The 25,107-nt window shown below is 30.3% G+C and overlaps 1 protein-coding gene across 6 annotated transcripts in view; it reads right to left on the bottom strand.

Moving 5' to 3' along the window:
• LOC118195782 (L-fucose kinase-like) overlaps positions 1-25,107 on the bottom strand; it is a 143,534-nt gene that overhangs the window by 115,485 nt on the left and 2,942 nt on the right. For 4 of the 6 annotated variants that reach the window (XM_085820433.1, XM_085820434.1, XM_085820429.1 and 1 more), the window contains exons 2-5: positions 22,954-23,105; positions 11,925-11,975; positions 11,298-11,438; positions 4,416-4,485 (exon numbers count right to left, since the gene is read on the bottom strand). In XM_085820433.1, coding sequence (XP_085676559.1) covers positions 4,416-4,485; positions 11,298-11,438; positions 11,925-11,975; positions 22,954-23,105 — 414 coding nt within the window. Of the gene's footprint in view, positions 1-4,415; positions 4,486-11,297; positions 11,439-11,924; positions 11,976-22,953; positions 23,106-23,700; positions 23,832-25,107 lie in introns of those variants that run through there. The other 2 variants (XM_085820432.1, XM_085820431.1) reach the window with 2 other exon arrangements.

Here is a 25,107-nt window from a genome sequence, read left to right as displayed (position 1 = left end):
AAATTCCCATGACCACCTTTGCACGGTTACTAAGTTTGATATCCTGTAGTTTTCCTTTTATGACCGTTTCAAAGTGGAACTTTAATTATAACCACCCTGTATATTATTAAACTTTAATTTGAAGCTAAGCGTTATATGTATACCACGCGTAAGATTTTCACTTATATGGAAAAAATAAAGAATCCAAGCAAATATACTTAGGATAATGGAGCAAACTGAAAAAATTTCCCCTCCCTCTGAATAAAATATTGAAACTACGACCTTGAATTTATTGTATTATCGAAATATTCAATTTGACTTATCTTCTAATCCTAGTTCCGACAGTTAATTCGTTAATTCGGAATTTTCGTCAAAAATTCCGAATTACTGAAGCTAAAGTAAATGGTTTAGTATATATTCACTATATGTTAATAAAAATAGATTATAGAATTTACGCTGATCCAACTTTTTGTCTGACTGCACAACATGTAATGGAAGAGAAGGTTTGTAGAGATCTGTTTTTGACATGCCTCTAAAGTAGATGTGATACTTCTTTTGTCTCTTCAATGTCAAAAAATTTTCCTTTCAGAGGCAACTTTAGTTTTGGGAAAAGAAAAAAAATCACAAGAAGACAAATTTGAAGAACATGCAGGACGATTGAGTACACATACTTATTTTCGGAACACAAACGGTTCTCCGATTGGTTATTGAATAATGAAAAGATGCATTGTCATGCAATACAAAACATTTGGAATACGTTTTCTGACTGAATAACGTAAGATTAAAAGTCATCTGCTTAATTCACAGCCATTTACAAGTCAAATACTCGGGCAATTGCAGAATCGTTTTGATACTTGAGCTTGTAAGACAAACCTAATATATAATAAACCTGGATTTAAACACTTCTTTAATCTTCCGAAAACATTCCTTCTTTAGCTCATATTCCAAGAATATTAAGTGAATACAATTATTGCCAAAGATATTAAATATTCATTTGCACTATGGCTTGTAGTTTACTAATGAGTTAAAAAAACTTAAATTCTGCTTTTGTGTCTAAGAATACAATAATATTTTAAATATTTACAAATAAAATATTAAATTGGAGATTTAATTGGAGCCTCATCAGTTGCCTAGCATTTGAAGATTGTTAAATACTAATTGTTTGTCGCGAAGTCTAACCCACGCTGCATGGTTGGTTTTCATAGTTTTCTAGGTTCTCTTTACAAAGATTCTCTATGAAAACATCTTAACCAAATAGCTCAAATGTTCTTTCTATGTTCAAATAACCAACTAACCTAGTTTGAGCGCGATTTCCAAGTGAAGTTACTAGCAAAACCCGAATACACATTAAAAATCATGTAGCTTGCGAATCGGGAGTAACATGAAAGATACGGCATCAATAATTGAATTGCTGTTATGATATGCTGTTTCTAAACTTAGATGGTCATTCCTTAATTAAATATAATTGATTTGTAACTTCTACTACAGCTGACGGTAAGAATTGAAGTGTAAATAAATAATATCGTGTGCAGTCTTGATTAATACAAAATTAGAAATATTTGCATAGAAAAATATTTGCATTCAGACAGAAAGTTTTTTTGAAATATTTGCAATTACTTTATAAGAAGGATTTATTAATAACTGTAAAAATTAATTATTATACTACTGATGATTAGAATTCAGTTCTTGACAGTTACATTCTAAAATAGAATTTTAAGGATATAATGAAAATACGCTACGCATAAAAATACATTTTAGGATAAAAAAATGAGTGGATTTTTTATGTTTAAAAACTTCTTAAATTCATTTAATAAACATCGTACCCTCGTTGTTAATTGAATCCAGAATGTTGAGTGTCGTTTATATAATTATTCTTACTTGTCCATAGAACCTGCTGACTTATCCAGCCATTAAGTAGCTGTAGATTATTTCTACATAACCATTGAACTTCCATTAATTTGGTCTCTAGAGGGTTGTATGTTTATATCATATTTTGACCTTTATAAAAATGATTATTCTAAATCTTATGTTTATATAAAATATACTGTGCTTTAAAAATATGGATGATAGTATCAGCCGCTCTTTCAGCCATTTCATAAGCAACAACTTGTTTCGAAATAAATTATGCAGTTAATGTCATAAAATATTTTCATAAAATTCAAATAAACATCAAGCGAAAGTTCTCAGTTTTAGAAAATTCGATTTAAATGAAGTTAAAGTAGCAGACGATAAAACGCCAAAGATAAAAACTTACTCTTACAAATATTTTTTAAGAAAAAAAAAAGAAAGAGAGAAATTAAAAAAATAGTAAAAAATTTGAATAATACCATCTAAAATTTTTAAAAAATAGCTTTTCATATAGTATTAATAAATATTTATTACGCATCATCGAGGGAAAAAATTTCATATAATTAATTCTCCGTAAAATTTTATTTGAAATTTAAGGTTTAAAATAGCTGTGGCAATTCACTGTAACAAAAATCCATAAACCACATTTGGCGTTATTATCGCTCAAGAAAAAGATGCCAAGTTTCAAAATGCGAAAATATGTAAATTCGTGTATATCTTAGAAAATTTTGAATAAAAAAGTCTCATTTTTTGCAGGTATGCCTAGAAATACACCTACTTTAAGATGATGGTAAAAATTTTATAGGTTATAATTCAAAATTTTTTTCGAAAAATTTATAAAAATTATTTAAAAATAGAAATTTAAAAAATAAAACACAAAAAATGGGTGAATTTTATTTGGAATGAACCTAAATTTCGAAATATGAAAGGAAACATCAAAAAAGTTTAATAAAAAAAAGAGATATTAATAAATATTTGCCAAATTCAATTAACATTGAGGAGCTAGAATTTTGAGAGCTAATATTTTAAAAACTACTCGTACGATTTTTACAAAACTTGGCATAATTTGAGTCGTAGAATCGAAATATGGAAAAAAATTGGTATGTTATTTCAGAAAAAGTCCGATTTTGTGTCAAAATACCTATGTTAGAATAGTGCTATATATAAATCTAATATATATCCTAAGTCGTGCTTTCGAGACATGAAAAACGCAGTTTGAATTTTGTCAATCGGCCTAGTAGAACGGGAGATACAGCACCGCCCCATTTTTTTTTTTTTTTTTTTTTTTTAGCAATGTACATGAGGAAAAACAGTGTGGGGGGGATTTTTTTGCAAAACGTATTTTATTATGGATGTTTCCAACAATTTAATTTTGTTGATTGCTTGTTGTTTTATGTAATTCTTATTGTGTGGCCATTTTTGAAAATTTCTGCTGTCTTTTGTGTCTTACTTTGGCAAATATTATTTATGAAGGTTGGCAACTGTTTGGAAACAGGTGCTGATAATCAGAAAGAAAATTTACAGAATTAAAATTTCAACTAATAAATTAGCTTATATTCAACAGAATGCATACTGATAAAATTAAGCATTCTTTTGTAAAATCAACAATGTAATCAATTAACATATTATCCTATAAATATTTTTTTTCATTAAAAACACAAAAATGATTAAAATTATCATTATTTGGTAATAAATCACATGAGCATTGTAAAAAAATAGACATATTTATTATTTTCAAGAATTTATTTTGTGAATCATATTTCAGTTTTACTTGGGAACTTCTTCCCCCCCCCCCTTTTTTTTTTTTTTTCTTTAATATTACATAAATGGAGAACAGTGCTGAGGTTTTTTTAATTAACTCTTAAAATGGTACCAAAAATAAATTGAAATCAAATAAATTAATAATACAAGTTTGCATGTTAAATTTCTCCCTGTTTCCAGCATGCCTTCATGGTGTAATGGTAGCACACTCGATGTGTATTTCCAGAGGTCCAGGTTTGAGCTAGACAAGAATACCACTCATTTTTTAACACCGCGCTCAACTAAAAGGTGGCGGACAATAATTCATCACCACCAGTATTTGACGATCAGCCCCGACCCCAGTCACTCTCTAAAAGAGGAGTACTAACGGTATTTAGCATGCTCCCTTCTTCCAGCATGCTTTCATGGTATAATAGTAGCACACTGGACGCACATTTCGAGAGGTCCGAGTTCGAGTCCCCACAAGAGCATTGCTCATTTTTCACATCTCCTGCTTCAGATAACCTAATGATTCTACAAGTGCCATAGATTGATATTTTAGAAAACTATTTTTTAAATAAGAATATAAACAATATTAAAAAGAACAGCTGTTATCTTTCACATTTCCTGTTTCAAATAACCTAATGACTCTACAACTCTCACAGACTGAAATATTAAAAAATACTATTTTTTTAAATAAAATTATAAACGATATGAAAATTTAATAATATTAAAGGAATAGTGATTATACAATTATCAAATCAGTAAGCAACATTACAGTTATTACACTGCATATTGCATAATTTAAATGTATACTACATATATGCACACACATAGTAAAAGCCTACTTCCTAATCCTTGATGAATCATCATGTCTGTACTGCAAACCCATACTCCATGAGGGCTTTCTTCAGACAACTAAAATAAAGAATGAATAAAACTATAATTTAAAGATAATACAGGGCATCCACATTGGACCACTCTAACTTCAAATTACTCCACACTGGATTGCCCTAACTTCAAATTACTACTGTGGTGTAAATTTGTGCATTATGATTTTACACTGTGAAAAACAAGAAAAAATAGTTTAAAAGTTTTTATTATACAGTATAAATCTATCTACTGCATTTAAAATTTGCACACAATAGTATTAAACTTTAAAAGTGAGAAGGAACAATCTCTGAGTTTATATTGAAAATGTAGCGCAGAGCAGCAAAAATGCAATCTTTCTCAGTGTGCAGGCAATCCACTGTAATTGCATAAACTACTTCCTTCACACAGCCCTGATTTTCACATACTTCTTATTGCATGAGTCTAGCAGATTCATCAGTGTGCCTGTTATGTGGCCTGGTTGACACGACTGACAACTATCTCTGCAACTGCCTTGCTCAATTTTAAAGACTCCAAAAACAGTAATTATGCAGAAGATGATAAATTTTTGCTTGTTTCAAGCGTTGATTGGGCTGATCAACAGACAATAGCCAAAATTTGGCCCAAGATTGAAAAAAAAAAAAAAAAAAAAAAAAAAAAAAAATTGAAAGCTTTCAGCTTTTATATTATACCCAAAAGGGCATTTTTTTCATTCACACATATATACACATTTTGAGAGAATTTCGGCTTAAAAATTTTAAAAACAGCATATCTTTAGAATTTCCAATAGACAGCCTTGCGTGCTGGAGATAAAAATATTTTATTCCATACAGTGTGTTGTCACTACTTGCTTTGAAACCATTGAGTTTGTTAATAAAAAATTTGTTAAAGTTTATCAAACATGAAATAGATAATAAGCAAATTCCAAATTTGGGCTTCTAGATGCTAATATTCGAGTGGAGGACTATGTTATTCAAAATTTGATATCTCTAGATACTGTTGTTTTTTCACAGTACAAGAAACATATATACATTGATGCAGATTTCTTATTACTTAATTTCTTTAAATATAATAATACAAGTCAGTAATATTTGGTGGCAACAATTTGGAAAGTGGTGTAATGTTTTTTTTTTTTTTTTTTATTATTATTTTTTTATTTGATGCAAACTGCCGTTTCATGATTAATAGCCCTTCTGGGCTAATGCTCCTTGGGACTGAAAAGGCTCTGAAAGAAAAAAATCCACTGGGGTTAGATCTAATGATTATAACAAGTCAGAAATATCCAGTGAGATCACCATATCCAGTTTCTCATTAGGAAAAACAATAAGAGATACAGACCTAAAATGCTAGTGTGACAGTTTAAAAATGAGATGTACAGCTGCAAATGCTGAAACTGTGGAAAGATAAAGTTTTTAAGTATTGTGCAGTAAATGCATCAATATTGCTTTCCACGAAAAAAAGAAAAAAGGTCAGTGGCAGAACTTTATATCAAAGCACACTAGAAATGTATCTTCAGGTTGAAATACATATATTCCATATGAAAGCAGCAATTTTCACTCCCTCATATTTAAAACTTTATACCTGTTAATTTTCCTTTTTGACATGAAACACTCTGTTCTTTAAAAAGCACACTAGTGCTAAAAAATTAGTGTTAATAGCAATAACATTCAAAATTACTGATCTAAGCCAAAACAGAAAAAGTCTGCAGAACAAACTTTTTCTGTTTTGGTTTGTCATTTGATTTTACTTATTTAACAAGCTGAACTTTATAAACATACAAACAAAACATTCAGTGGATCACCTCATAAAATGTAGACCAGACTATCTGAAAATCCCATTCCACACTTCTAGTCAACTTTTGGTTGAAAGCATAACGAAATGCATTCACTATATTTTTGAGCAACTGATTGTTTTTCCCCAGTGAAAAGTCAAGAAACAGATCCTGACCACAAAAACCTTTCAGCTTTATCACCATTACCTTTTTTGGAAAATTTCCATGCCTGCTTGCATTAAATTAAGATACAATCTATATTTTCTCTTTCTTCTATAATGCTATGAATATGGGATATATATACTTGTAAAATGTAATAAAATGATGTAATAGAATATTGTTCTAATATGATGGAGAATTATGCTAAAAAAGAGATGGTCACCAGGCATCCATCATCCTTTGTTTACCTAAGCACTGTAATAATTTAGGCAAGTTCGTGGTATAGTAGATACATAAAGAAGAAATTTGTAATCGTGAATGAAAACTTATTTTGGTTGATACTCAGTTAACTCAATTAAATTGGCACAATATGTGCACTTGTTCTAGAACTTCCTCAATTTTGATGTGTTGAGGTAAGAAGAACAGCAGCAGGCAGCAGGGTTATGATTTATAATATTAATTTCAGTTTGCTTTATATGGACTGGATGATAATAAGCTTGAAAATTTATTAATGGCTGAAGCCTTATGTCAGTTATCAGCATCATGAACTTTATGTAAAAGTCAAATGGCTATTAATTTTAAAATGATGTAGTTCAGAGGAGTTTATAACAAACAATTACTACTTCTAGAAAATAAGAGGAAATACACAAATTAAAATGGAGAGTTAAGGTACCCTTAATTTGGTTATTTCCCTTTTCTGTCATAGACTATTGTGAAGTTACTGGTTATAATAAATTGCTCCAAACTGTATCAGTTCACAATTAATGCATGTTATGTAATTCTTGCACAATTCTAATGACACAGATATTTACATAGCACTTGAGTCAGCAATATTTCAAATCTTGGAATCCAAACTTAATATTAACATTTAAAATAAAACTAACGCAAAATGAAACTATATTTTGAATGGGGATTCCATCTTGGACCCATCACATTCCTTCTCTCATTAGTGACAATTTGCTAATGCCTCCTGAAACAAAACATGATGATTTAGATGTTGAAGCATAATAATAGTAGAAGTCATCCAGCTGAACATTTCTTTTATTGTCAGCATGCTGCTACAAATAACTTAATAGAAAAAAAAAAAAAAAAAAGTACCTGTTCTTGAAGAACTACCATTGGTAGTACTTTTTAAGTTTTTAAATGAATCTGAAGAAAGAAGGAGCAGCAAGTTGGTAGTAGTGAAGCAAGAGAAATAATGTGATGTATACAAAATGCAATCCTCATTCACAATGATTTAGTTTTGTTTTAGCTTTATTTTGATACGATATTAAGTTTTAATTCTTAAATTTGAAATTATTATTAGAGGGAAACATTAGGTAATAAAATTAGCATTGCACAAGGATCATATAACATGATTAATTTTTAAATAATGCAGTTTAGAAAGATTTTAGGAAAGAAAACATAAATAACTAAATTATAATGAAGACTTAAGAGATTATTGCAAGTTGAAATTAATATAGAGACAAAATATCTTGCAAAAATGTAAAAGCTGATAGGGAGTACTGAAATAGGTAGATTTTGTTGTGGAACATGTATGCAAAAAATAGTATACTGAGATGGTAGGGAGTGCTGTTGAGTGTTAGAAAAAAGCAGTCTGCTGGAATAAATCATCAGTTATGTTCATCTGGTCATTAATTTCAAACAGATTATTTCACTGCTTCCTGAGAAAATGATTACACAAATGTTAGACCTATTAAAGAAGAAGTACCTGAGGTGTCGTTACTTGGCCAGATTTCGTGTAGCAGATTATGAAGCCAAAAACCTACCAATCTTTACTAGCCAATTACACAGATAACATTGCAAGACCAATGAAGTCTGTAAACATGAATTTTATAGAAAGTTCTAGCCCAAATAGAACTTTTAGATTACATCACAAATTGAAAATGTAGTAAAAATATGGATGATTTAAAAACAGTAATATACTAGAATAAACGAAGATAAAAACTATGTACAGTATATACAATACAAAATGGAATGAAGTAATAAAAGCTAAGTTACATTGTTGTTTGACTTCTAAATTAATATTAATCATATGCTAAGCACTTTGCTCTGTGTATTGAAAACTAGTGCTATAACTGAAAAATTTATATAAATGCCCCAAAATCACAATTTTCATTATCCATAAGAAGAAGCAACTACTTCCAATTAAAAGGAACCTTTATTTGTTTGGAGATGAAATATCATGTATAATCGATGCACGTTACTTACATTATCCTTAATGATAAGTCAACACGGATACAGCATTCATGTATTAAATCATGTTTGCAGTAAATTTCAGAAAGTTATTAACTATCTTCTACCTATTACAAGATGGATTTTTGTTTTGTTTATTTGATAATGACAAAGCACACTAGGGCTATGTGTTTAAGGGAAGATATGCCTTTATGGAAGACGTTTTAATGGAAACTGGTACTATCCATAGTTTACATAGGGTAAACCATAAAAACACCCAGTCAGTCAGACCCTTTGCCTGGAATCAAACCCAGGTAAAACTATCAGTGTTCAGTGACTCTAATGCTCAGAGGCTGGGGAGTCTACTTATTGCAGGAAATCATTCTCATCATAAATAGCTCATATATATTTAAAGATAGATCATATGTATTTCTACAGTAAGTACAATACCGTGTTATGTCTGTCAGTCTGCATGACTGTCAGCAGTTAAGATTTTGCAAAACTGTAAACAGTTCAATATTTTTTTTTTTTTCACTTTATCATAAATGCACATTATTTAATCAGAAATCAGCTCCTCCATGATGAACTTAGGATACAGCTTCTTGAGCAATTTATAACCCAAATAAACTATTAGTTTTAAAACAAAGTGTCAGACAGTTGGCACTGTTTAATGCATTGCACTACAAAGTATTAATTGAACATAGAAAACAGAGACCACTTGCTATACACCTCCTAAATGACAATAACTTCCAAACATAAACTGTCTTAGTTGTATGTATGTGAACTGCTTTTCTCCTCATTTTACTTTTTATGATTCCTTTTTCATTTTTTGTGCCTTCTTTTAATAACTTAACTTTTATTATTATTTTTTTTTTTTTTTTTTGTATTGTATGTACTTAGTTTTTATGTTCATTTATTCTAGTGTACTACTGTTTTTAAATCATCCATAATTTTACTACATTTTCAACTTGTGATGTAATCTAAAATTTTTTTCTGTGCTAGAAGTTTTTCGTTTCAGGGCCAAAAACAAAACAAAAAAAAATTAGCTCATGACGTTCCTAAAAATTTCTAAATTACTCCATGCTTAGTGACAACTGGTCATTCCTATTTCAATCCTAGCTTTCTCCTCACTAGGGAGCTTTAGTTACTATTGCCTCATGTAATTGGTCCTAAATGACATCCTAAGTACCCTTGTGCAATATTAGAGGCACATATAGGTAAATACAGAAATAGGTTTAACCATCATCCCTGTGTGAATTTCAATGGTATGCATTGCTACATAAGCACAGAGTTCACTAACATGCATTTTATCTTTGTGACTGTGGATGAAAACAAAGCAGCTTTTCAAAGGAAACGTTTGGGAACTGTTCTCTGTACCTCATTTGAGGAGCTGTTTCATTTTAGCCACAACCTCATCGATAAAAAAAAAAATGTAACAATGGATATTTTTTTAATAGGAAGTATTTTTCCATGCGTCTTAGAATAAATAATAGGTATAAAAATTTTTTATAATTGTGATACTCTGTGAAAAGTTTCAAAAAACCTTTAATGAAGAATCCTGGTCATGATGTAGTCCAAAGTTAAGGACATTTCAAAATTGGATTGAAATATTGATAATTAATTGCCTAGAAATGTGTTTGCTTATTATTCAACATCTCCACATCTCCTTGACTGTGCCACTGCAATGTATCATTTCTGCATACACTTGGTTTTCTTGCTTTATGTGATTAAGGCAAATCCTTGAGGGATATCTGTCTAAGGGGAGAGATGCCCTTGTGGAGGAATTTCTAAGGCAAACTAGCTCATATACATGTTACGCATGGAGAAAACCATGAAAACACTCATGCAGCTAGCCCATTTGTTGGATTCGAACCCCATCTTTGCACACACATTCCATTGCAAAATCCGATTACTTTGGTCCTTTTTACCCACCTTTACATTTTTTACATATTTTTTAATCACCCTGTATATATACGTGATGCTGTAGTTTTTGCAGAAGATAAAACTAATTCATTGTTTAGTCACGGCCAAGAAAAAGTACTACGTAGATCTGACTGGAGCAAAAATCACAATTGGCTTGATGTTCAAAACATCGTTTTTATTTTGTACAGGAACAATTATTTAGAAATACATTTTAACTTAAATTCATACAACACTAGAAGTGCTAAATGCACCCCACAATTTCTATACACACATTTTACATTTTATAACTGCAGCAGTATTTATATAAGCTCAGAAAGTCTTTATCTTATTCATGAGCAGCAACCGAGTAAAAGATTCATACCATGGTTAGTGCAGGAAAAACATGTTGCAATATGGAGCATTCCAGAGGGAATATATGCAATTAAAGTTAAGAATTTAAAGGGCTGTTCTAATTAAGTCTGATGTGGTAATAAATTTTTCCTCATATTTTGTTAGCCTTCTTTTTATTCAAGCAGGTCACTAAAGGCAACTCACTTAATTTGTAGTCAAAACATCTTAAAAGATTACTACTAGAGAAAAAAAGTGTTATTTTAGTTTCTGAATTTGCTAAGAATTGTACTAACTTTTTCAGCACTTTGGGCAAAAGAATATTTTTTAATTGTATTCAACAGATTGAAATAATTAATTTATATTTGGCATACATATTTCATGTAATTTATATGTTATAAATTTATTAAAAAAGACAAATGGTTTAAGAATGGACATTAAACTGAAATATTATGATTGTTTACAGAAGGATATGAAAAAGAATAAAAAGTAAAAGGTACATTACTTTATCAATAAGTCCTAAAACTGATTCAAAATTCAACAAAATGCCTCTTGCCGATGGTTTCCCATTTAAAGCATTGCTAGTGTATTCCACAGGAAGAGGGATGAATGCTTTTCCACAGCAAGAATATAAATAATCTCTCCCCTAGTAAATAGCAAACATTTTCATATGATGCAGTATATATTGAATATAATTTTAATCAATATTTTCTACAAGGTCATATAATATTTCTTTGAAGTTCAACTTGTATAAGAAAACCTTATAATGAAAGTAAACAACATTCAGAAACTTTATTTTGATTCACCTTTTGCATGCATACAAACACTAAAATCATGGCAGGATACTAGTTTGATTTCTTTTTCAAGTATTTGTTAATTTAATATTTTCCCCCAAACTATTAGATAAGACAAATACTATACGTAAAACATGAATCTTTGAAACAAAGGACAAAACAAATTGTCACCTGATTAGTTACAAATACATTTAAAATAATTCAAGGTCATCTTGAACAGCTGCACTCAACACTTGAGGTAGCATAAAAAATTCTCCATTGTGACTTATAATGTAACTTCACTGTGATTTGCATAATTTTATTTGATACTAAGTAAATATTTTAGAAATAAATCTTACATTATGTAAAATCAATATATCTTCTTCAAGCAACACATCAGAGGAAATAACCTAAAGAACAAAGGAAGAAAAATAAATTTTACCACATCAACTGAGAAAAGTTAAATGCATATTTCCCTCCTTTTCTCTTATACAAAGTCAAAATAACTTTCATTCAAATACCAAAATTTATATTAATTGGATAGTATAATAAATATGAAATATATTTAAAATATTTAATACAACATTGCTTTAAAAAATATGAATGATTATATAAAAGTAGTCAAGCATTTCCTTATGAAATACATCATAGCAGTGATTCTCAACCAGTGATGCAAGAGAAAAATAGGTGGTATGCAAAGAAACAAAGTATTTTTAACTATTAAATTCAAAAATTAAATACTTCAACATCCTGTTTACGTTTTTCTCTAACATTCCTGAATTTATGTGATCTGAGCTTTCTTCAAAGTCAAGAACTGCTCATAGACTTAATTCCTAGACCCAGCAAAATAATCCCTTCTTTTAGCCGTAGACATAACAAAATTTGTAATAAATGAGGTTTTTGAAAGGAGTAATAGAAATGGATGATGTATTTAATAGAAAATAAGGTACTTATGTATTAACACAACCTGGCCAAAATTCGCATAAATCGCCAAATTTGGCGAACCTACAATCGCCAAATTTGATGACCCTACTTACGACAACCCTACGTGTTATACGTAGTTTTTCGTAAAGAAATTATTTTTCTTACTGGTTATGGAATTATACCGAACGAACGTACTTGTAAAAATTCTCATAAAATGAAACTGTATTTTGGAAAGCAAATCTGGAAATGTAACGTCGAAGAGTGCAATCATTATTTGGGTGTGAGAACCGGAAATTGGTTTGAAAGTAGCTGAATTTCATTTGTGACAGCGGTTTCCATCAGTGCTAAAAGCAATAGCCAAAAGATTTCCGCCAAAAAAATAATTCTGCAACTTATTCAAATTCAAAACCGGAAGGGTTTAATTGCTATTTTATATTTTAAAACAAAATAATATAAAAAACTGTATTAAAAATTATCTGTAATTAATAAATGTACATTTTCTTTCTATTCATACTTTTTTACTCAAACTTACAAATCGCGCCAACCTGGTTGCGATAATACGTAAGTACCGAAAATAAAAATACGTTCTTATGAAAAGTTAATAGTATCTCATTAATTTTAATTCTTTTAGAGTTCATCGATTTATTAGCATGTCTGCATTTTATGTCGCCACCATGTCCTGTCTCATACTGTTCTATTTTCAATGAGAATAATTTTTTTAAGTTTATATGCTCTCTCCAAGAGCAGGTATTTTGCCTTCTTGTTTCTTTGTATTCATTACTTTTCTAGGTGATTTGAGAATATTGTCGTTTGTTTTTGAAGAACTCTTAATACAGTCAAAAGTCGTTAATCCGGACTAGTCGGGACTTCGGCGATTCCGGATTATAGAGCATCAGTTTAAATCTCGTAAGATGGCATGCAGAAATTCTAAAATTAAAAATATGAAATTTATGAAATCAAGAACAATTAATTTCTAAAGGGTATCAAAATTTACAGAAAAAAAAAAAAGCTTAATATTTATTTGTTTACTTTATTAAACATTTCTTTCAATGTAAGTTGTTTAAGTTGCTTCGTTTTATGTGATAATACTTTCTCTTTAATTCCATAAACAAACATAATTTCTTGTTCAGTTACAAAGTTCCGCTGTTCAAGTCCCGTAATTGCTGTGCCGAGAATACCGACTAACTTGTCAATCGAAATTTTTTCATTTTCACTAACCTCTCTGTCACCTTCTTCATGTCTTTATCCATTTTTTGCAGCAATTCCACTTTTTGTTTGATGGACATCGAAACATACTTTCGTTTTGTAGATCCTTTGGGAGCTCCAGCATCGGAAATTCTATTTGCATAATCGAAAGTTCAAGTTTATTTTTATAAAATTGCTCTTACAGTCTGCAAAAAATAATAAGCTGGATCCAATTCGAAGATTAAGGAACAACGCAATCATCAACATCAACTGAAATAGATAATTAGATAATTTTAGCTTATACCGTCCATTATAGATTAAACGCGCATATGAAAACGTATTCTGCGCTTGCGCACACGCAAATGCGCAGTCGTAAAGGTCTTACGCGCACGTGTAAATGCCTATGCGCATGTGTCAACGTGCCGCATGCTCAGAAAGTTTTTAGCTTTGAGGTCCGGATTATGGGTGGCCGAATTAATGACTTTTGACTGTATATTGTGAATCTAAATATTTATGAAAAAATAATAAAACAAACCTAGATTTTCAAAATGAAAAAAATGGCTAGAATTGACTTCACGGAAAAGTGATGATTCACACGTGATAGATCCAGGACAATCCACTAGCAATAAGAATATTGAAAAGAAAAGAAAAGAAAAATTGTTTATAGAAAACAAAATGAAACTTATTTATCATTTGAATTTATTATCATTTGGGTTTACTTGGAATGGAGATGAAATGGGGCTTCAAACTCAATGAGTTGTTTGCAGCAAACTATTATCCAATCAAAGTATAAAACCATCGTTTCTTAAGACATCTTGAATCCATGCATGCCAATTTAAAGGATAAATCTAAAGAATATTTTAAGAGGAAATTATCAGAGTTAAAAAATAGTAAACAAGTAATGAAAGGTTTTGTTACTTCAAGTGAAAAAGCTTTGGAAGCTAGTTACCCAGTAAGCCAAAACTGGGCAGGCTCACACTATTGGAGAAAACCTTATAGTATTACTAGCAGCTAAAGATGTGGTTCTGAACATTATTCGATGAAAAAGCAGCTAATGAACTTAATAATATTCTGTTATCAACTGATACAGTAAATCGACAAATTCATGAAATAGCAAATTCTATAAAAGAAACAATTATTCAAAAACTAAAACATAGTGAGTATTTCACTTTGCAATTGGATCAAAGTACTGATATAACAAACTTTGTTTAAATATTAGTTTACAAACATTTTGAAGAAGATAAACAGCCAAAGAGTATTTATTTTGTGAATCTCTTCATAATTGAGCAACTGCAAGTGAAATTTTCAAAGTTATTGACAATTTTATGTCTGAAAATGATGTTCCTTGGAATATTTGCATTGCCACGTGCAGCGACATAGCTCAGGCTTTAATAGGAAAACATTCCGGTGCAATTTCTCAAATAAAGAAAGTCCCACTTGAAACAAAATTTACTCACTGCTCCATTCATTGTGAAGGTTTAGTGGGCAAAACAATTAATGAAAACCTGAAAATCATTTTGAATCAAGCTGTGAAAATTGTTAATTTTATTAAAAGCCTAGCTTTGAATTCTAGAATATTTATAATTTTATGCCAAGACATGGGCAGTGAACATGAAACGCTTTGTTACATTCTGAAATAAGATGGTTATCCAGATGCAAAGTTTTAAATTGTCTTTCTGAACTTCAATCACAAATTCAAATTTTCTTTGTGATTCAAAATCCGAATTGCAGAAATGTTTATATAGTGAATTATGGTTGGTGAGTTTAACATAAGTACTTTACATTTTTGGAAAGTTAAATGAATTAAATTTAGGATTACAGCGACAAAGTGTTAATTTGTTTATCCTTAGAGATAAAATAAATGCAACGATAAAAAAACTCGAGCTAATAATCAAAGAATTGGATAATAATATTTTAAGCTTTTTACCACTTTTAGAAAGTTCTCTAACAGAAAATAAAAGAAGAATTAGCATCCGACATTAAAAAATCATCGTTTTTCAGTGATAAATAATGTCAACATGTATTTTCCTGAGGATTATGAAAAAGAAAATTGGATTAGGAATCTGTTCAAATGTACCTGAAATTTTATCTCATGAAGAAAAAGAACAATTGACAGAAATTTCCTGTGATCGAACTCTAACTGAAAATTTCAAAAATAACACACTTGTTAACTTTTAGCTGAACCCCCAAAAAATAATAATAAAGTCATTTCAAATAAAGCTATTAAATTTGTATTGCCTTTTTGCTCAACCTATTTGTGTGAATTTTTTTAATATTTCTATTGAGAAATTGAAAAAAATAATCATTGTAAAATGGAGTACACATTAGCCAGAAGGTTAAGAAACGCTGCATTACAGTAATATAGCTCTACTATATTTCCTTTCAAAACAGTGAAATATGATCTATTTCAATTACATTTCACTCTTCTTTTCCGTTAATTCTTAATGAAGCTATGAAATTTAATAGACTATGATTTATAACTTTCTAAAATGTAATTTAACTATCATATGCAATGTAGTCAGATCTCGGTCAATTTTTTTCATATGAAAGGTCACACTTTTTTAATTGTGCTTTTTATAATGAGTGTGAAACTTTCCTAAAAGTATAAGGATGGAGGCGAGATATAAAAGGTTGGATTTTGTAATTTTTGCATTTTTTTTAAATTAAAAAATGCTAAAGCATGAATATTTTCATCAATGAAGGTTAATTATATAACTCATAAAACTACTGAAAACAAAAATATTCTTGATATCTTTAATAGCAGTCAATAACATTATGGATTACTTTGAAACATGAGGGTAGAAATAATTTCCTACTCTTCCCATATTTGTAAATTTGTCATGAAATGGTTAGTTTTATTCCTGAGCCGAAATGTAACATAACACAAGTACTCGGTATGAATTGATGTTTTTTAGAAGATACATATATATTTGGTCATCTGGAAAATCCTACGGTCCTTTGAAGACAAATATAAATGAAGCAATATTAAAACAAAAAATTTTCATTGCATCACATAAGCATCATTTTGTTTTATGAGCTTTTTGTTATCTCCCCAGAAACTGGATCATTTATCTTATCTTAAAAAAGTCATTAGGTTTATTCATAAAGAAATTTTGGAAGTACTGTTTGAGAGTCTCCAAAGAAAAGAACTCCAGGCCATTCAGACAGTTCTGAAGTGACCTGAAAAGGTGAAAATCTGAGGAGGCGAGGTCTGGTGAATATACAGGGTGACACAAAATATCTCAGCTTTACTCAGTAAGTCTTTGTCTGACATTCATCAAAATGTGGAGCTGAACATTTTTCAGACAACACTTTGGTGATTGTTTAGTTCTGGGCACTTTTTCCCAATTTCTACTTTTAAAACTGCTACAGTCAAAAGTCGTTAATCCGGACTCGTCGGGACTTCGGCGATTCCGGATTATCGATTTTTCCGGATTATAGATCATCAGTTTAAATCTCGTAAGATGGCATGCAGAAATTCTAAAATTAAAAATATGAAACCGTAATTTATGAAATAAAGAACAATTATGATCTAAAGGGTATCAAAATTTACAAAAAAAAAAAAAGCTTAATATTTATTTGTTTACTTTATTAAACATTTCTTTCAATGTAAGTTGTTTCATTTTATGTGATAATACTTTCTCTTTAATTCTATAAACAGACATAATTTCTTGTTCAGTTACAAAGTTCCGCTGTTCAAGTCCCGTTAATTGCTGTGCCGAGAATACCGTTTAACTTGTCAATCGAAATTTTTTCGTTTTCACTAACCTCTCTGTCACCTTCTTCATGTCTTTATCCATTTTTTGCAGCAATTCCACTTTTTGTTTGTTGGACATCGAAACATACTTTCGTTTTGTAGATCCTTTGGAAGTTCCAGCATCGGAAATTCTATTTGACATAATCGAAAGTTCAAGTTTACTTTTATAAAATTGCTCTGCAAAAAATAATAAGCGGGATCCAATTAGAAGATTAAGGAACAACGCAATCATTAACATTAACTGAAATAGATAATTAGATAATTTTAGCTTACACCGTCCGTTATACATTAAACGCGCAGGCGAAAACGTATTCTGCACTTGCGCACACGCATATGCGCAATAGTCAAGGTCTTACGCGCACGCGTTAAACGCCTGTGTGCATGTGCCAACGCGGCGCATGCGCAGAAAGTTTTTAGCCTTGAGGTCCGGATTATAGATCATTCCGGATTATGGGTGTCCGAATTAACGACTTTTGACTGTATTTGAAAACTGCATTTTTCTGAACTCTGTGATTTTGTGGTAACAATTCACATGCATTTTTGCAAAGTATGCAATTTTTTTTAATCCTAATATACATAAAGCATTACCTTTTAGGGATTCTCTTCCTGTTAATGTTTCTCAAGAAGGTTCTTTTGGTTTTATTTTTTTTAAATCATCTTTTTTTTTTTTTTGTGTGTGTGTGTGTGTGTGTGTCTGTGTAACATTATTGTATAGTACCTGCTTTTTATCTCCAGCAATAAATTATTTTTTTTAAGAAAGGAACTTCTTTATTTCTTTCCAGTGAAGAATTACATACCGAAACTCAAGCAAGCATTATCTGCTCAGTTAAAGTATACAGGTACCCATACATCTTAGCACCTTACATAGCCAGTTTTCTTCAAATGATTATGTACTTTTTGGAATACTTAGTCTGTCTGATAGTTCATGAACTGTATATCATGGATTTTTAGTGACAACTTCTTTTAATTGGTCTTTTTTACCTTGGTCATTCAAAGCGGACATCATCTTCAAGGTTGAAATTTCTGCACTTAAACTTCTCAAACGATCTTTGAACTGTATCATTAGAAATAGCACTTTATCTATATAGAACATATTTTAAAAGCTGCATGACTACCATTTATCCTTTTTTTAAATAAAAGAGTATAATATGATTGAAACAAAATTTTGATTTCTCTCTTTTTAATTCTTAGCACTTCATTGAAATAAAAATTATGCCATATCACAGGCTAGAATTAAGCAATTTGAGCAGAAAAGACCATATTTAAACACTTATTTTAAATATGGTCACCCTTAATCAGGGGTAACAAAATAGTAAGAAAATGCCCTTTGATTTGAAAAAGCAGCAGAACTTTTTCGATTAATTAACATAATCATGAGATAAATTACACAGAAATAATATCCTTCTATAGTGGTAAACTTTCTCACAAAAAAACCACAAAAAGTATACTTCAATTTTTTAAACCACTCTATAGGAAGACATTAATTTTGTGCAATTTTTCATTTTCTGGTTATTTAATTATACTCACAAAACATTTTGCATGACATTAATAATAATTATCAATTAATTTTTCAAATCTATAATCTGTAAAAAGTATAAATATATATAACAAGAGAGCAAGAGAGTTCTGTTTCTACTTAAGTACTGATTCACCTTCAGAGTTTATGTACTATAGAATTACTTCACTTTGCCTTAGCAATGTTTTAATATTAGTTGCTTATGCGCCATAAATATAAGACCATCTGATTATTTTTCTCTCCAGTTATTAGTTCAAATTTAGTACTTTTAATATTTCAAGTAATTATATTTTGGTTAGCAATTTGATAAACAGGCAAAACTTGTACAGAAAATCACCAATGCTCTACTAGTAAAAGCTTAACTATTGTAAATGTAGCAATATTAAAATTTGGGTACTATTCGGTTTCCTAGGGCCGTAAAAAATCGCCAAACTATTGTTAATGCCAATGCTGCCAAAAATAATTGCGGCATGAAAGGAAGTATAATAGTACATAACTATTTAAGATTGATGATTTAATTTAGATCAAAGGTTAATTTCATATAATACTTTTTTATTATTATAATTTATATGAAAAAGGCTAAACATGACTGAATGTAAGCATAAGAGTAAATAACTATTTCAGATCATTATTATAATTTATATAAAAATTGCTAAACATAACTGAATGGATGCCTTCATCGCTATTTCGCTACCGACTTATCGCTAAAGCATAATTTCATCTCGCTGATTGTTCAAATGTAATTTTTCTATAATGAATGATGCCTTTTCTTTGAAAATATTCTCGGTAAAGTGCAGAATCGCTCACTTATTTGTTTGCCGATTTTTACAAGGGTAAAAAACAATTGGATTTTTGTAAATTTTCTTTTACTTTTTAAGTGAAAATAGGTTGATGTGTACATAGATAAAGTCAAGAGTGTGCGCAGTGCCATTTTTGTGCAATTCTAGGATCTTTTTTAAAGTGAAAATAGGTCGATGTGCACATGGATACCGAGTATGTGCAATTCTTAAAAACGCGTCAAGCAGTGGGTGATTCTGCACTTTACCCAAAATTCTATGGCAGACTTTGGCTGACCTTTGGAATATGGTAACAGGTAGTTTGACAACATTTTGGAGGCGATAAAGGTTACTACCTAGGACTTTGGGAATAATGTGAGAAGTACTCAGTTCCGATTATGCATTATTTTGTGTGAGGGAAATGAAAGATCATGAGATATGTCATGTGACATTAATGGACGAATTACAGTTCTTTAATCGGAAAAGGGGGTAAATTTGGAAAAATATCTGTAGCACTATATTATTTTGTATTAAGCTTCATTGTGTGTTGTGTGAAATAGTGTTGATTAATTTTCGGATTGCATGGCGCTATCTAAAGTGAATTCTAAATTTTTAATGCGTTTATCTGATAATTCAAAAGAATTGGTTGAATGGTGTATGAGTGTAGGTTTAATTGCGGATAAGTATGAATGTCCAAAATGTGGGAATAAAATGAGATTGTGTGAAAGGAAGGATATTACAGATAAGTTCGAATGGCGGTGCAAGAAATCTGGTGAAAATGGACATTTTGTGAAACGGAGTGTAAGGAAGGATACGTGGTTTGCTGAAAGTAGTTTGAGTATGGGTGAAATTTTATTAATTTCTTATTACTGGGTGAATAGACTGCCAGTTGACTACTGGATTTTGGATTTAGAAATTAGCAGTAGTACTGCAGCCAATTGGAACTCTTTCTGTAGGGAAGTGTGTGTGCCACGTAATGAAGATTCTGAAGAAGATTAGGTAAGTTAGTATTTTTAATCATTTGAGGATATTATTTTAATGCATTGTTCTAAATGTAAGGAGTAAATAAATTAATATGGTATTATTGGAAAATTGTCATTAGCAATGATTTAGTTTACAGTAATTAGGATTGTAATCTAATTTTTATTAATTTAATGTATGTGCTTATTTATATTTTAAGTAGTGTTTTTTAATTTAATTATATTTTAATTTAATGATCGTGATTTTACGAGTTATATGTTTGTAGTATTTTGGAATACGTTTGAGTAGTATACGTTGAGTATTTTCATGCATTTTCGTGAAATTTTTCTAATTTATGAGAAAAAAGCAGTGTACATGGATATAGTGAAGAGTGTGCGCAATGCCATTTTTGTGCAATTCTGGGATGTTTTTTTAAGTAAAAATAAGTCGATGTGTACATAGTTATATTTTAATTAAATGATAGTTATTTTGTGAATTTTATGTTTGTAGCAATTTGGTATACGTTTCAGTTGAAGTAAACATGCATGGAAATAATTTAAATATTTGACACTAAGTATTTGTAACCATTTTTAATGTTTGCGGTATAAATTCGTTGGTGACATTTATAATATAATAGATAATTTAGAGGTAAAAGTTTTTGGATATTTTATTTATTTTATACGTGGAAATGTTCATCCTTGGAAAAGTTATATACTTTTTCGCAATCAGGTAATTTCATATATGTTCTTTTTACCGGATTTAAAGATTCACAAAATTTTCATGCATTTTCGTGAAATTTTCCTAATTTATGACAAAAAAGCAGCGTACTTGGATATAGTGAAGAGTGTGCCCAATGCCATTTTTGTACAATTCTGGGATGTTTTTTTAAGTAAAAATAAGTCGACGTGTACATGGTTTAGTGATATTTTAATTAAATGATAGTTATTTTGTGAATTTTATGTTTGTAGCAATTTGGTATACGTTTCAGTTGAAATAAACGTATATGGAAATAATTTAAACATTTGACACTAAGTATTTGTAACTATTTTTAATGTTTGCGGTATAAATTAGTTGGTGACATTTATAATATAATAGATAATTTAGAGGTAAAAGTTTTTGGATATTTTATTTATTTTATACGTTGAAATGTTCATCCTTGGAAAGGGTATATATTTTTTCACGATCAGGTAATTTCATATATGTGCTTTTTACCGAGTTTAAAGATTCACAAAATTTTCCTGCATTTTCGTGCAAATTTTTGTAATTTATGAGAAAATAGCAGTGTAGATGGATAAAGTTAAGAGTGTGTGCAATGCCATTTTTGTGCAATTCTGGGATGTTTTTTTAAGTAAAAATAAGTCGACGTGTAAATGGTTTATGTGTATGTGCTATTCTGAAAAATGCACAAGGAGTTTGCGATTGTGCACTTTTTCCCAATTTTGCAGTTAATATTTGTCATGATTAAGCAGTTTTGTTACATAAAATTTCTAGCATAAGTGTAATTCGGCTAGTAGATTGTTGGAAAAAGTGTTGAGTAAATAAAAAGAAAAGAAACATGTCTTTACTTACATGAAGACAAAATGGTGGCGAAAAAAAAAATAGAGAGTTTCTGTAGCAGAGTTGGTCGCCAAATTTTTGCCAAAAAATCGCCAAGTTACCATAATCCTAAGATCAACCCAGACTTTTCGTCATGGGCAATACCCAAATTATTAAATCCATAGGATATCAAAAAATAATTTAAAATCAAAAAAAGGATTTAAATATTAAACTAGTATTTCAATGGTGTCTTAAGAAATATAGAACTATATAAATTACGCAATCTGAAATCAGCACATACGCTAGATTTGGCACACTGTTAAATGGTGCTCATTTGCTAGATTTGGCACTTTTGCGCATACATTTTTGCTGCAATTTTTTTACGGCCCTTGAAAGCGAACAGTACCAAAATTTGTAACAACATCAACATTATTAAACAGAAAAGCAAGTAACTTGTATTAATATTCCTTCTGTAAGTATAAAACTTGTATTCCATTGTGGTTCTATAAGCAAAAAAAAAAAAAAAAATAAATAAAGATAATAAGAAATAAAGATACAAAGAAAATGCAAAACTAATATTTTTAATATTTTACCAGAAAATTATGAATTCAAATATTCAAAAATCTGAAAATAATTTCTAAAGTAATTTATGAAAACATTTACAATACAAAAATGAATTTTATCTTTAAATGAAACAAAAGCTTTCATAGTAATAAAAAATTAAATGTACATACCATATAGTTATTTTTCACACTTAAAAATTCAGTTGCAACAAGCAAGGCATTTAGTGTAGCTGCTCCACTTCCAATATTTTTTGCAGGATCTTCAATGCATAAGACAGGAACAAATTCTGATATTCGTCCTTTTCTTTTCAAGAACTTGACTTCTGATGATATAATGAAACATGAAAAATGCTAATTCATTTCATACATGCTTACACTGCAGAAAAGATAATCTTAAATACAAATAGCACTTATAATAAAATCCCACTTAACCACAGTTTATTTGATTGAAATGATGAAGAAAAACATCAGATCATTAAATTCTAAAAATCAGCTATTTTCAATTTTTTATACTAAACCTTTTCATAGTTGTATTCTTTGCAACTAAATGTATACAAAATGGCTCCACCTATACCTATATCAATTTCAAAACTTGCTTACTGTAAAAAATATATTCAAAACATTTTCTAAAAATAAAATAATTCAGTCAAGATATGTTTTAAAAAAAACTTATATAATAATTCAGATACTCAAAATTTTTCTTGAGATTTTGGGACAATTATCTCCCTCCCCCCAAGAAAAGTTGACGCTACCATATATATGTGAAATAATGTGTGGAATGTGAAAACAATATCTATTTTTAAAGTTACATGTGAAAGCAACAACTGCTTTAAAAGAAGTGCAAACTATGAATTTCATAACAGAACAATGAATCAACAAAATTTAAAAAGTAAGAAACATTAATAATAAATTACTTACCTTTTCAGAAAATCCATTATGCTAATTTCATTATTGCTATTATTATTATTTTGATGATGCCTTTATTATTTATATTTTGTACACAGCAACTTGTTTTCACTTAGAAAAGCATCAAAGTGTTCCACACACTCTTTTTCTTTCCATGTACACCGTGACCTTTCTACGTTTAAAAAAAAGCAGAGAATTGCACAAATTCGGCACTGCAAAAAAAATTCTGATCTATAAAATACAACTGTTTACATACAGCCTCACTGGATTTGAATTTTTCCCTTCTCCACTGTTGGGTAATTATATGAGGTGTGACACGCACACACACACAAAAAAAGAAAAAAAAAGAGAGAGAGAGAGACTGTGTAGCTTGAAAACAGAGTGGAGTTGGCAACAACTGTTTTGGTGACATCACGCCACACACCTCCTCTATCCATGCAGCCAGTTTCGACTTAACCAACCATGCCAATGGGGAGTACTGCGTCATTGAGTGAACGTGTGCAGCTGCATTCTGCAAGAAAAATGTCTACCACACAATAAATCAGCATCAAGTTTCTTGTGAAACTTAAGAAATCAGCCATGGAGGAAACATCTCAAATGTTAACTGTGGCTTATGGGCATAAAAATTTCTCTCATGCATGTGTGTTTGAATGGCATAAGCGGTTTTCAGGTGGAAGAGACAGTGTGAAAGGTGGTTGTCAGTGGTCAGACTGTTAATCAACAATATTACATTGCAGTACTAAAAATACTTCATGAAAAAATTAGAAAAAAAGGCCACACTTGTGGCGACTTGGCGAGAAATTTGGCGACTTTGGCACTTGTGGAGTGATGGATGGCTGTTGCCCTAGGATAATGCACCCACTCACACGGCCCTACCCGTCAAGCAGTTTCTGACCAGCAAAAACATTACTATGATCCTCCTTATTCACCTGATTTGGCTTCATGCGACATTTTTATTTCCTAAAGCTTACTTAAACAGAACCCATTTTACCTCAGCTGAAGAGGTACAGGTAAAAACAGAGAATCTCCTGAAAGGAATTCCAAAAACCTTGTTCCAAAACTGTTACCAGCAATGGCAGCACTGAATGTAGAAGTGTGTGAATGTTGAAGGGAACTACTTTGAAAGTGAATAATGTCACGGGAGAACTGATTCTGGGTACAACTCTGATACACGCCCTAATTTCACCAAATTTGGCGATATGTGTTCTGTGCTGGTTTTTGGCGCAATTGCGTGTTCTATGGCAACCCTGTTGACATTGAAAAATCTTTCGCTGAAACTCGTTGATTCGCGTCTGTGTCTGAGAAGATGGGAGGGAAAGATAAAATGGTAGTTGTTGAATTGAAGTTCGGCAAAAGGAAATATCATTTTGGCCATCCTGTTAAGGGGTAGTGGATATTTAGAGGTGTGGAAAGAGGGTC

This window comes from Stegodyphus dumicola, chromosome 7 (genome assembly GCF_044657685.1).
Source record: "Stegodyphus dumicola isolate Sdum_Otavi_A_Nest chromosome 7, ASM4465768v1".
Taxonomy (NCBI): domain Eukaryota; kingdom Metazoa; phylum Arthropoda; class Arachnida; order Araneae; family Eresidae; genus Stegodyphus; species Stegodyphus dumicola.
The sequence above is the reverse complement of the archived record's forward strand: the minus strand, read 5'-3'. Positions and strand labels throughout refer to the sequence as shown.